Genomic DNA, 14,630 nt, shown 5'->3' on the forward strand with positions numbered 1-14,630 from the left:
ATAAGCTGTGCACATTGCACTGAATTTTACTCGTATGTTCATAGTTCGTTCAGTGTTTAGTTTTGGATACACACTCAGCTGTTGCCTGTCTTTAGTCCGCTTCTCGGCGCCTCGTGAAGGGGATACCCATACCTAGCTTTATTTATTTATATGCTGGCTTGTTTCCGAAAGGATTTAAGGCAGCCAGTGACACTTTAAGTTCCCTAACGAAGTCACACAGTGCGAGTAATACTCTTTTGATGAAATCTCCCGTAGAACCGCCCTTGAGTGAGATGCTAACTAATGTCTTTTACCCAACTCTTAAAAATAAAGACTGATGTACCCAGCTAGAAGTCCTGGAAGCATACAGTTAAGGTTTTTTCCTCAGCCTTGACGCTGTCCCACCCTTTGTCAACGGTCACTCGAATGCCCTTCTCAGACTAACCAAAATTGTCGCCGCTCAAGTCCGGGCTGGAGAGAGATCCCACCCCGCCCCTTCATTCCCTCTCATACCCAAGTTTCCCGATTGGGAAGGGGCCTGAAGAGCCTTTCTCACGTTTCCATATTATTGGCTGGCACGGCTGTCAGTAATATCTACTTCCCGCCTTCCAGCCTAGCGGGTTTCTTGGACCCCTCGGTTTCTGCGACTAGCCGCTTACGTTTGCCTGAGCCGTGTTGCCGGGGACCCGTGACCTTTCACCCCCTCCCTTCCCACAGGAGCGCCCCGGCCCCCGTCCCCGCCCCCGCCGCCGGCGCGCGCCCCCGCGCACGCTCTCAGCCCGCGCGCGCTCACTCCCGCGCAGACACGCACACTCTCGCCCCCCGCACTGGCCCCCCCCCGCCCCCGCCCCCGCAGGCTGAGACTTCGGCGTTGGGAGGCGGCGGCGGCGGCGGCGCTGCTGAGAGGCAGGGACCCGAGCTTGAAGTGTGTGGGAGTCTGCGAACTCAACCCCTCACTACCCTCCCCTCGCAGCCATCCCCCTCCCTCCCCGCCACCCCCCCCCCCCCAACAAGCGGGAGAAATAATGAGCGAGACCGGGCGGCAGCAGCAGCAGCAGCAGCGCCGAGCAGCCCAGGCAACGGCAGAACCGCTCCGGCGGCGGCGGCGGCAGCACCAGCAGCGGGAGCGAGCGCAGCGCTAGCGCGGCGCGGGGACCGCCGCGCTCCTTCCCGGCTCCTGCCCTCCTCCGCCGCTCGCTCTTCTCTCCGCGTCCACCTCTTTCCCCTCCTCCTGCTCATTCACTCTTTCCCTCACTCTCCCCTCCTCCTCGGCTTCTCCCTGCGCCCCGCCAGCCCTCGCGCTCTCCCACTCCCTCTGCCCGTCCTCCCCGCTCCCCTCCTCCCGCTCATTCACTCGCCCCTCTCCCTTCTCCACTCTCTCCCCCTCTCTCCTTTCTTCTCCTTCTTTCACCCTCCGTCTCTCACACCCCCTCCATTCCCCTGTCTCCTTTCTGACACTGCACTGCAGCTGCTCCTCAGCCCTGCCCCCTCCCCAGTGAGAACAAACCAGCAACATTGCTTTTTTTTCCTAAAGAGATTTCTATTGATCCGATTAAAAAAAACAAAAACAAAACAACCTTAAGAAACCCCAAAAGCAAAAAAAAAAAAAAAAAAAAAAGCAAAAAAAAGAAAGAAAAGAAAAAGCCAAAACAAAAGGGAGAACCTTCTCCCCGTAGAAGCGGCAGGAACTGCAAACATGATGGCGGCAGCTCCCATCCAGCAGAACGGGACCCACACTGGGGTTCCCATAGACCTGGACCCGCCGGACTCGCGGAAAAGGCCGCTGGAAGCCCCCCCTGAAGCCGGCAGCACCAAGAGGACCAATACGGGCGGTGGGTATCGCTTCCACCTCCCCGCTGGCCCCATCCCCCGCCGCCCGCCCCTGCCTCCCTCCCTCCCGCCGCCCTCCCTCCCTCCCTCCCGCGGCCCGGACACCTCCAGCCCGAACCCGGCGGCTCCCGCGCCCTGCCTCGCGCCCCCTCCCCTGCACCTGCCCCGCATCTCGCCGGCCCCGACACATTTCCATTTCTATGTTTATCATTCATCAAAATGGCGACCGGTTTTTCGGAATAGACCTATCTTTCCATTTAATCGGTCGAAAGGCTGACCATTTAAATATCCTAGACCTGGGCAAGGGGGTCCGTTAAGGAGGAGGAGGATGACCCCGAGTGAAGTGATGGCCGCCCGAAGATGCGCGCTGCATTTAACAGTCTGATTAAATAAATAAATAAATGGCACTTGGGTAGCGGAGAGCAAATGATTGGGGCACCGGAGAGTTTTGCTCTCTTCATCCCCTTGGTTTGGGCCACAAGTAGTATGCAAAATCTGGAAGAGTGCATACTCTTACCGCACTTACATTGTCGGTGCAAATATTTCACTGATTTGTCTTAAGGGGTGTGCATACGAGGGTGGGGGTGTCTGGTACTCTGACTTGTTAGTTAACATCCTGCGCTTCTTGGGAAGATGAGTTTTAACGGGACCGGTATCGCTTCTTCATTTGCACTGGAGTCATCTTAACAATGCACCCAATGCATCGAGGCAGAGGTGAATTTATCTACAGCACGTACATTAGAGACGGATGGGGGTCTTGCGAATGGCACACTCGAAAAATTTGGAACGTTCATTCACATAAGGAAGCTGGATTTACCGGGGTGTTTCCTATTTAAGACATGATCAGTTTGACGGAAATTAAAGTTTATGGAGTTGGCTTTATTTTTTAAAACATTTCAATCTTTCTTGGTTCATCTACCCCCTTCGTTTTAATAATTGTGATTCTTTTGGAGAAGGAACATTATCTGGTCACTTTTAAGTGTATTTGATGTAAATGACTCCTAAGCTTTTTAGTATTGGCAAAATTCTTCTTAAGGTCCTTTAATTAATGAGCTTAAACGAGATCATAGTAGACTAAGGAGTGCTAAAGAAATACTCCAGGATTAGTTAGATTTGCCAGTCCACATCACTTTGAGTTATTTCCTGGCAGTTATTGAAGGCTTGGAATATACCCTACAGTTTGGGTGGATTATTTGGTAGGAGAATGGTTGTTTTGCATACTTTAGGTAGGATATAGGCAATGGCTAATTGTAGTCCTTAAGTGTTTGCTCATGTTAAACAAATATAGCTCATCACTATTTACTGTCCTTTTATTTATTTATTTTGCAATATGTTAAGTTAAGGTTTGTCATGGTATAAATCTCTGAAGGTTTGTTAAAGGGTCAGTTCATTTTGTTTTACCATAGTAACTACAGATAGAATTGGAAGACTTCCATGTTTGGAATAACAACTGGAATTTAGTCATCAGTTTCTACAGTGCTGCAAAATAATAGAACATGTTTAGATTTTAATTCCAAGTTTGAAAGTATAAATTCTACAGAATGGGAAACATTTCGTACATGTTTATTTTTCAGTGTAATTGGCTTATTTTCATTCTTAAAAAAAAAATTAACCCCATATTTCCTGCAGCTATATGCCCAATGTTTTAATCGCTCTTTTTCTCTCTTGAGGGTGGAGGGAGGATACAAAGTTTAAAATTATTGTGTTAACGAAGTATATTTCCTTGCATTTTTCAGAAGACGGCCAGTATTTTCTAAAGGTTCTCATACCTAGTTATGCTGCTGGATCTATAATTGGGAAGGGAGGACAGACAATTGTTCAGTTGCAAAAAGAAACTGGAGCCACCATCAAGCTGTCTAAGTCCAAAGATTTTTACCCAGGTAGGTGCAATGGTGAAGAGATTGTTTGATAAATCCCCAAGGAAATAAAAGATCTACCTGTGTTGTGTGCTGTATTGAAAGAATTCTTAATAGTGTAGACTATTTATTTATTTGATGTATTAGAGCATTTGTGGAAAAATTTTAAGAGTATTTTCACTCTTGGTTATGTTTTGTTTCTGTAATTGATATTCTGTCTATGATGTAGACCAATTTTGAGATGAATCTTCTGGGTATTTCTAAATACTTCTTTCTAATTAGGGAAAAAAACTCTAAAATTTAAAGATAGAAACTAGACAGCTGGCATCAGGAAATAGGGTTCTTGTGAAGTTTTCAGAAATAATTGTAATGACAATTAGTCTAGAGTGAATTCAGAAGAGGAGGTAGAAAGGCTTCTTAAAGAATGGACCATTTACTTTCTAAATCCATTATGTACCTCTTTCTGCTTCATTGCTTTGTTTGTTGGCCCTGGAGTGAAGAGGACAAGTGCTGCCTCTTCAGATTTTTAAAATATTGTGTTTTTAATATAACTGTGACAAGGAAATATATTATTATGTAAGAAGTAAAATAATGCTTCAAAATTTGTGTTACTTAAGAGCTGTATTTGATCAAAATATGTTAACAGTTTGTGTGGTACTGTAGGTACTGTAACCCAATGGAATATGGCAAGTTTCCTAGGTGGTATAATTTTTTTTTTTTACTTTTCAGTGTGTTTTTTAAATTTAAACTGTTTATAGTTCTGTGCATTTATCTTTATCTTTTTAAAATCATTTTGCTACTTAATATATGGATTTTAAGTTTGTGTATCTCCTAGATAAAACATTAATTGATTTGCTTTTACCTACATGTAGCTTCTGCCATTTTTTTTTTGTTATTTCATATTTATGGCCATAAAAAATATTTATTCAGTGCTGAGGGGACCGACACTGCTTATTTTTTTTTCTTGGTAGGAAAGAAAAGCTGATTTGCTTTCAGTGATCTAATTCACTAAGAGTTCTTTAGTACAGCAAAGACATCTGGTATGAATGTAAGCAAAACATTTGGAGGATTTCTTTTTCATAGCCAATCACTTGGTGGTAGAAAGTGGACCACTGTACTGCATAAGAAGGTTTTAGAATGGTTGGAACTGTCATTTAGTTATGTAAATTAAATGTAGTATGTTTGGTAAACATTACATTTATTAAACTAAGGTGTAATCTATTAGATATGTCCTATGAAAGTTTGTTTTCTGTGAGTGTAGTTTTGTAGATGGCTTTCCTTGTCTCTGAAACTTTCCTTATGCATTAAAAAAGTTTGCTGACATATTCACATTCTTATATTTAAAAGGTATGTTATGATGAAAAATGTGGAATTGTGAAAATCCTTAGTGCAAATAAAAGCATTCAAAAGAGCTTGATTGCAGAATTAATAATGTCATAGTTCTAGGAAAAGAGCTGCAATGGTAAATTAAATTCACTGTCAATAGATGAAAATGAAATAGCTTTTTTTTGCATTATACATGAGGGTATCAGATGTGCAGGGATGTTACAGAAAATTGGTGTTTATCAAGGATATTCCAAATAGTAAATTAAATGCCTTTTCATTTGACTATAGTGTATTTTCAGTGGATTGGAAAGGGTGCAACTAGAATTAGATCTTTTGTTTTTAGTCCACAGTTGTGTATTTTTTTCTTATTACATTGAAATTGCTTATTTATAGTTCTGAGGCATGTTATTCATATAGAGCAAGAATATCCGTTGGAAAAAATGGAAAACTGGAATGCGTTGAATAAAATTTTGTGTGTGTAGTGACGTAACCTGATCAAATGTGAGTTGAAATGTCTGGATAAAAGAAGGCTTATACTCTGCCTGTAACAGGTGGAAACCAGTCACAAACTATGAAATCAATTGTAAGGATGAAATAAAGCCCTGTAATTTATAAGAAGCTTTAATAATTCTGAACACTTTGTATGTAAATACGATTTTAGCTAGGTTATTACCTGTTCAGACAGATACATCTCTCTTCTTCTGACAGACTTTAATGGTCTTTCTGTTCATACTTGACCATAAGCCTGTGGAATTATCTGAGGTCCTGGTATTCTTCAACATAGCAGCCTCTGAGCTACTTTCAACTTCTCTTACTCAGATATATTTAAGAGATACTTACCTTGCTCATCTCAAATGAACTAAATTATAAAGCTGTGATTTATACTGCCTAGTTATGAGGACTTTCTTGTAGGATTATGCGGTAATTAAAGCCCTTTTTTGTGTGTTTCATATATGTACTTATGACTCATATTCCATTACAATGAATATGCCGATGTTTATTTCATGAAGCATTTTTCTGTTTCTTATTTGTAAGACAGAATATTTGGGGATAAGTGCACTTCAGTTGTATAACTTAATGGATTTTCTCAAATACCTAAGTTTTAAAACAATGCAATTGTGTTCAGAAGGTTCACTTAAAATACTGGTGTATTTGAGAAAAACTTTCTTCAGGGTATATATTACAGAGTACAGACATTTCTTAAGTAATCTCTTAAGCAACCTTCCTTTTCTGAGTAATTTTTAATATTTATGGTTGAGATGAAGAAAACAGTTTTTGCACATTACTTGGTGTGAATTTAGAATTTATAGAACTGTATATTAATTACATTGTGTATTTTAGCATGTCATATAAAATAAAATAATTTGGGGAAATTGTATGATGAGGATTGTAAAGTGCATTTATCAATTACTGTAATCGGAAAAAAAGATCGATAAGTAGATTCATTTTTTTGCTGTGCTGTGTAATTCATTTATCTATTACTAAAAATCTAAATCTTACAAAATACTAACTTATTACCTGTGGTTTCTGAATATATCTTTTATTCTTACTTGATTAAAGCAACCTAATTTGATTTATTTATATATGCTTTTTATAATTAGGTTACCCAAAGTTAATGCCTTTTAATTAAAAAACAGCTTTCTCATTTTGGGAAATACATTACTGTATGCATTTTCAGGATGGCAATAGGATAGTATTCTTTTATTCCTTTATTTGGCATCTGAAGATGTGTTTGGTTTTGTTAATAAAAAGATTGATTTTATCTGTTAAAATCATTTAATGAATGGTTCAGGTAGATAATTGGGAAAATTTATTGAATACATTATTCATTGGGAATAGTAAAGGATATATAAAATAAATATTTTCATGTATGCCTTAGATTTTAGAACATTTCATAGTGTACCTATTTTATTCCATTATATGACACTGGAGATATTCATTATATCAAACAGGAATTCTCTATAATCTTAGCATATATTTGTGTGTGTTTTAAACTGTTTTCATACTTGTGGCTATAAAACTGGATCACATTTAATATAAATTATTTCCTTTTTTGGTCCTTAAATTAAAATTTGAGCTCATTATTCCTAGATTTATTGTATCTTAATTTATCACTGTCCAACTTGGGTGATGCTTTTTTAAAAAATCACATACTATTTATATGTGAAATCTTTAAAAATCATGAAAAAGCAGAATGTAAGTGAAATTTTCTTTTAGTGAAGGAAATACCCCACACTGCCTTAATTTTGACATGGGGAAAATTCAGTGGCGAATTTAACCATTAGGGTTGGGATTGTGTAAGAATGATAATTCTTTTGGAAATAAGAGGAGTTTATGAAGTTTGAAATAGATCACTTTTGTTTACATTGTTGAAGGAAGAGTATTATTGTATTGGTAGTACAATGTGAATACTTTTGTTATAGCTTCTGAAAGTTGCAGTCTATACTCTTTTCTTTGATTTAAGATGCTTTGCATCTTAGAAATTTACTGGCATATATTTTAAGGCAAAATTAGCAGGTAAATATAATTGTAACAAGTAGAAAATAAAGTATAATTTCCAACATTGTTGAATTTAATAGGGTAGCTGTCATTACACTGTGCTATACCTTTGGTTTTAGTATTGTCAAAGAGTTGCTGACACATAATGTGTTTTTCTTTAAATATTAAAGTTGTAATATTTATGTTTGTTATACTGCCTATGGTTGTGGGCTATTTTATGTTTTGTCTGTCTGTATCCTCAGTTGTGGGAGGAGCCATAAGCTTTCACTTATACATTAATATCTGTCTGAAAATTTGCTGCATTTTTAATACTTTATTTCTCATTTTAAGCAATAGGAAATCTCAACACATGAAGGAATGTTACTGGCATAGCACAATCTATATTAAAATTTTACTTTCTGAAAGTTATAATTTTTATACTTAACCCATGAAAGCAAATGTTTTGTGGTATGAAATTTTTTAGAAAGATTGAATTAGCATTAAAATCTTAGCTATTCATTTTATTTGATTCTTTTTTAAATTTCATCCAGATGTTATATCTTCTGTTATCGATTTAGTAAGTTATGGCTTTACAGTGTTAGTGTTTTCATGAATTATATAGCACAATGTCACTTTGAAATTTGCTATTTGAAGCCTTCTAGATTTTGGAAAAATAGGTCATTTAAAACTTGTGACATTGTAAGGTAATATAGTACATCTAACAACATTGTCTTGCAAATATCACCCCCAAAGGATTTCAGGAATAGTTGGAAAATAGTGAGCACAGTTGGTGAAATAGTTCAATATTTATGTATTGAAGTTGTTTCGTATAATATACAAAGGAAAAACGATCTGTGTCTTGGGAACTCTAAGGAGTATGTGGTATCACTAAAAACCGAGCAAGAAACCACCAGTTAGAAACATGTCTTTTTATAGTTCGGTTCTTTTGTTTTGTTTTGCTCTGGTTTAAGAAAATTAATTTTTGCTCTTAAATATTACAAATAACATTTGCTGAACACAGTTATGCCACTTGTTAACTAAAATTCAGCCCCTAATAATTTTTTTTTTTTTTTACTTAGAGTTTAGTCTCAGTTGTTTCCAGTTTCGTGGAGCTGTGTTTTAAAGGATAACTTTTATGAGCAAGTGCAGCTTTTCAGAATAAAATTGGGGGGATGAGGGTGGGAGATTTGTACTTGATTGCCATCTCATTTCCATCTTTGGATGAAGCTCTAGCATAAAGTTAAACAACATCTGCAGAGATCTGACTGACAAACATCTCTCTGGGACTCATCATTGCAGCCTGCAGCAGGTGCATTCAGCTTTGCAGTCTTTTCCAAAAAGAGGTTAGTTTGTTATAACATTTATCGGTAGACCAGTGGAAGCAAGTGACTAGAGAGAAGAGGTTGGTTGTCACTTGTCCAGTGCTGGAATACTACAGGTAATTGGACTGGATTGGTGGGAACCATAGCAGTATGTGTCTCACATTGCATTGCAGCTGCTATGGAGCTTAATTAACCTGACCCTCAGAGACTGAAGTGTCACGGTATAAAATGTAACATGCAAGAAATGAAGCAGTGCTTTTCAATACTTCCTGATGCTTGGATTGGTAAAATTTCTATTTTCTTCATCCTATTCTTTAAAGATATGGCATCACATTTCCATTTTTTATATGGAAGTATTTGAAACTAAAATGATTTCCATGAATCTGATAGAATCTACATGAAAAGGAGATAAGGGCTTTAGGTATAGAAATAAAGAGAAAATAACCTTAAGTAGGAAGTATTTAAAGTTCGCTATTCCACAAGTATATTTTCAGGTCATGAGTGAGTGGAAATAAGTGGAAGTACATTGTAGTTCTTTTTTTATTATATTAGATTAACATTTATTTATTTATTTTTATAAGAGAAAGAACCTGTGTAAAATTAAGTTGTATCTTTTTAGCTGTTAGGGACTTTGACAGGCAAACTTTGCTGAGTGTTTTGACGTGTTCCAACACACAAGACAGGCATAGTATGTTAAAAATGTTTTTAGGATGCTTCAGCTTAATATAGGAGTGCTGTTGAAGTGGTTCTTTACCACAATTTATTATAAGTAAATTAAAATTTGATTAAATAAAAACTCTAAAAAAGTCATTCATTTCTTTTGTTTTAAATTTTTTGATCTGTTTGAAATACTGACAGTACACTTCCATGACACATATAGAAGTTTCTTGTATGTTCTAATAGTGTTCCCAATTAATGTAGATGTCTCATCACAGTCCTGTTTATCAATTGGCCTTTGAACGGAAAAAAATGTCTTCTAAATTAAATCTGGCAAGGTGCTATACTATTTTAAAATAATTCAGAATTTTAAAATATCATTGAGAGTCTTTGTGAAGCAGTTTTGTTATTTTGACTTTTTTATTAGTTTTACTAAATTGAATTTTTTGGTATCCATTGACTATAACTTGTCAATTACCCAAGAGTAATTAAGTTTTGGAGTTTGCAGATTTTTTGTAATCTATATACTTTTATTGAAGGAATTTTTACCAGAGTGGCCAATAACTATTTGATTCTGAAGTTACTGTTTGTAAGAAAAAGCTTCTAAATTTTATCTTAATTAGATTATGAATAATAGGTAATTTATTGGTAATTATAGTAATTGTGGAAAATAAGATTAAAATAATCATCTCTAGAAGTGGAGAAAATCATTCCTCTACTTTTAAACATATTTCATTTTTCAATCAAGATTTTTCATTTTTGACATTGTGGAATGTTGTTTTCTTATTAATTCTCATCAGTATAAAAATATTCTTTAAAATTACACATTTAAGAAGTTTTGATAAAGAAGATATTGAATAAGAATAAACATTTTAAGACTAGAAAATAGAAAATAAAGATTACTATGTAACTGACAAACTTTTTGAGATATTTTCAACATTTGCTAACTTTCAAACCACTATATGGATATCCTTTTCCATGACAAACTTGATCATGAAAACACATAATATCTGCACTCCATCATTGATCTTTTGCTGCTTCCTGCAGGGCCTGTCATAGCATCGTTGACAGGACCAGATGAAAAATGAAATCAGTATCTTGAGTTTTTTAACAGCAAAATGATTCAGGTAAGATTATTTGGTGTAGAAAATAAAACTTTTTTTTTACCATTTTTACACTCATTTAATAATTGATATTTAAAATTAATATTTTTCTTATTTTAAGACCTGTTTTATGTCTTACTGATGTTCAGTATATTTGTCATATCCAATGAATTTTATTCTGAACTCAGTAATTTTTAAGTTTTAGACTGTAGTGTTTCTTACTTTCCTTGTGAAACTTAGCATACTTTTTGAAGCTTTGAAGAATAACTTTTCTTTCTCTTTGAAAGATTTTTGAGAACAGTTACACGTTGAAGGCCCCATAATTTGATTGTAGGATAAATTTTCACACAATGAACTTACTAATTAAATAAGAGTTCAAATCCTGCATTTCCTCTAGGATAGATATAATAAATGCTATTCTCAGTTTGATTGAATTTTTAGAAATCATTCTTATCTTGAAGAAAGTTGTCTTCATTTAAATAGTTAATAGTTTGCTGCTCTAGTACTTAGATTGGGCGGTGACTTCATTTTAAGATTTAGTAGATAGAGGGAAGGACAGAAAAGAAGGAAAGGGGTAGTGCATTGTATTAACACAATAGTAGAGAATTCAGTATGTCTTTTTGTTTTATGTTACTAAATATTTTTGAATAACTGCAGCTTTTCAATTTTGGTTATATTCATTCTTGAAATACTTGTTTTTGAAGGAATTATTGTTGGAAGCAGTTGAGCTTCTACTTGGAGACCTTTCATTCACATACATAGTTTTAATTATTCTTTGTATAACTCCTGTGTTTTTAATTTTCTAAGACTAATTAATTTTTTTAAGTCAGAAAAGTACTTTTTAAAAAAAAAATCTAGTTTCAGTCTTCACTCTGAAATCTGGAAGTTTTTCTCTTGTCAGTATAAGTATTTATCAGCTGCTTCCTATGAGTCCAGGTATCCTATGATCATTATGACTTAGAAGTATTACGAAGCATCTTTTCTTTGTAAAGTAATATGGGTATGTTTTACTTCACCCTAAAATGTTGTGCTTCGATTGTTATTGTGTCCTTAAGTTTTGTTTAAAAATATTTTTTATATTGCATCTCTGATATCTGTCAATAACTTAGTGAGGACACTTAGGAGTATCGAAGAGGCTTTTTTTTTTTTTTTTCTTTTGAAGGGATTGGAAAAATAATGGAATTGTGGAACTAGATGAAAGAAATGGTGCTTAGGTGCGATCTCTTCCAGAATCTTCATTTAATAGTTGAGAAAACCAAGATACCAAGAGTGATATAGGCAAATAATTGTCCTGCAACTTTTAAATATGTTTTCTGAATTTGTGGTACAATTATAGTAGATACTTCATTCTCTTTTTGTTTTGCTTTACTCTTTTTTTTTTCCTCCTCTTTTTGAATGTGGCTCTCTGAGGAAATAAGTCTTCACTTCTTCTCTCTCCTAGTTTAAAAATAAATACTCCTACCCCCACCCCCGCTTTTTTAAACTAAGTTGAAAGCACAGTAGTTATTTTACAATAATTTTTGTTGTTGTTGATTTGCTACACTGAAAGGCCAAAGACAGGTACTCTTTATCATTACCATATGTTAAAAAACAAAGATATGGTAGATTATATTGCCCGGAATATAACCTGGTCATTTCTGTATTTTCATAATTGTACTGTTTGAAAATGGCAGTATTCAGGGTTATTTGATTTCTACAGCTTTGTTACTTCATTTGCAAAGTTATTTTTTTTCTTCTTTTCTTCCTTCCTTTGTTCCTTAGCTCAACTTTTTAATTTCTTCATTTTTGGTTAAACAGAGTATTGACATTGCTAAAAAAATTATATAGACTTTCTAAGTCAAATTCTGTTTTGGGGGATATATGTATTTTCCATATTTTTATGACATAAAATTTCCTTAAGTATTGCATATTTGGCTAGGAATTCGTAACAGTTGGTTTTAAAAGGACAGAGTATTATGATTAAGAAATAAGCATGAGCGTAATTGTAAGGCAATCTAAGTACAAATGAAGATATATAATAATTATTAATTTTAAAACATAATTATTTTCTCTTTTTTGTCTATCCATTTCATCAAATTGGTCCACTTCTCGGTTAATTAGAATTCTGATGCCTCTTGCATTGCATTACAGGCTTAAGGGCTACTTTCTAACATAATTATAAAAGTCACTTAATGTGATTTTGAAGATATTTTTCCTTCACGGATTTAAATTAAAACAAAAAAATTTGTCATAGTCTTTACTTATTACAGTTGAATAGTAGAATTAAGCTTTATTGATATGAAGGAATTTATGTCATCCTTCATGCCTGCTGTATGTTCAGCATATAGCCCAGTGCTTTAAACATCTGTGGCATTTGAAATATAAATGAATGAATGTGTGATTGAATGAATGACCAATCTGAGGCTTCATCTGTGAATGTGATGGATATAGAAGGCAATCTGCAGTTTTTCATTATATTTCTAGTTTACTTTAGTGGGGTGATATCAATACAATGAATGTAGAAGGCAATTCATCTTCAATTTTGTATTATATTTCTAGTTTACTTAGGGGTGTGTGTGTGTGTGTGTGTGTGTGTGTATATGTGTGTGCGAAACATCTGTATTTCGGATAAGTAAACTAATGAGTTCAAAATTCAAACAAACAAGGAAAGACCATAGAAGTGTTAAGACAAATATGGGCCAGGTCTTATCAAAGAAGAGTAGAATTTTTTTTTCTATTTAGCATGTTGTCCTGAAACTTTCAGAAAACTGAAAGCTAGTATTATGGAGAGTACTTAAAAGCCGTCTCCCAGATGAAGATCAATTTAAAAATACTCTGTCTTAAGAAACATGAGCTTAAGTAATATTTATTTATTAATAAAGTAATACAAAGTACCTATATTACAAGATTTGATAGTTATATCACATTACAGTTTACTTATTGCCACATGGCTACCTGTGCAGTAAGAAACAATCTACTGATGACTTTTCTTGAGATACCTTGAAAATCAAAGATTACTAACCACTAAATTGAGGTTACTTTATTAAAAATATGATTAGTAAATGTTTTGTTTTTAATATATTTTAATATCTCCTTCCCCACCTATAGTGGGGAAGTAAACATGTATAAATACATTAGGACTTTTAGAAGAGTATACCAACTATGTAGTAGATTGGAATTTATATGCTTTGAGTTTGACTAACTCAAATACTTTATTTGAAATTAATAGGAAAGTTATTGAATTTGGTTTTCTTCAAAGTCTTGTAAATACTTGTTAAACAGAATTTAGAGAAAGGTATGAAATATTAGTGTTTATCTTATATTAATACATTGTTTGATTTTTGCTGCAATACACCAATGAAACTTCTAAGATTTAATAAATATATTTAGTTCCAGGCTTAGTCCCTTACATTTTTATAAATTCGATTTATTTTTTAAAAGGCTGATGGAGAAAAAAAAAACTGATGGAGAATAATGGGTTAAAATAACTCTAAGTGTTTACTTGGCTGCTTCCCCTGCCCTTCTCTGCCACCATGGCCAGATTTTAACATTCTGATGGACATTTATGCGTTCCCTTTGGGGTTAGAATGAGATATACAGTTTTCTGAAGTTCTTACTCTCAAACAAGGGAGCAATAAGAAACAATAAAGATAAATACCTGGTTATAATGAAATTTGATAATTGTATAATGATAGAATTATGTCTTGAAGTTGAAACTGCTTGTGTCAGTGGCAAGATCTTGAGAGAAGAGGGTATACTTCAAAAAAGACTTCAAGGAGGAGCTGACAGAGTTTTGAGGGTTGAATTTTAATTTGCTTGGTGGACAAGAGTGGAAGGTCATTTGAAGCAGAGACAATATATGTATCCATGGAGTTATGAAAAATTCCTTGTATATTCAGGGGTCCAAAAGTAGTTTGGTATTACTGGGATACAAAGTAGATATTGCTGTGGGGAGAGAGTGGGAGTAGGGAGATACTATCGATATTTCTACAGATAAGAGAAAATATATTAAAAATGTAAAAGAAAAGAGTTTGATGGAAAAATATTTAATTTGGAGACATTCAATAGGAAGAAATATTTTAAAGAAAAAGTACATTTGT

General features: G+C 35.1%; 1 protein-coding gene across 2 annotated transcripts in view; it reads left to right on the forward strand.

Moving 5' to 3' along the window:
• The first annotated feature begins 880 nt into the window (after nucleotides 1–880).
• NOVA1 (NOVA alternative splicing regulator 1) overlaps nucleotides 881–14,630 on the forward strand; it is a 145,647-nt gene continuing 131,897 nt past the window's right edge. For both annotated transcript variants that reach the window (XM_060098184.1, XM_060098183.1), the window contains exons 1-2: nucleotides 881–1,811; nucleotides 3,546–3,689. In XM_060098184.1, the coding sequence (XP_059954167.1) occupies nucleotides 1,676–1,811; nucleotides 3,546–3,689 (280 nt within the window). In that variant the 5' untranslated portion in view covers nucleotides 881–1,675. The remainder of the gene's footprint in view (nucleotides 1,812–3,545; nucleotides 3,690–14,630) is intronic.

This window comes from Mesoplodon densirostris, chromosome 4 (genome assembly GCF_025265405.1).
Source record: "Mesoplodon densirostris isolate mMesDen1 chromosome 4, mMesDen1 primary haplotype, whole genome shotgun sequence".
In the NCBI taxonomy this organism is placed as follows: domain Eukaryota; kingdom Metazoa; phylum Chordata; class Mammalia; order Artiodactyla; family Ziphiidae; genus Mesoplodon; species Mesoplodon densirostris.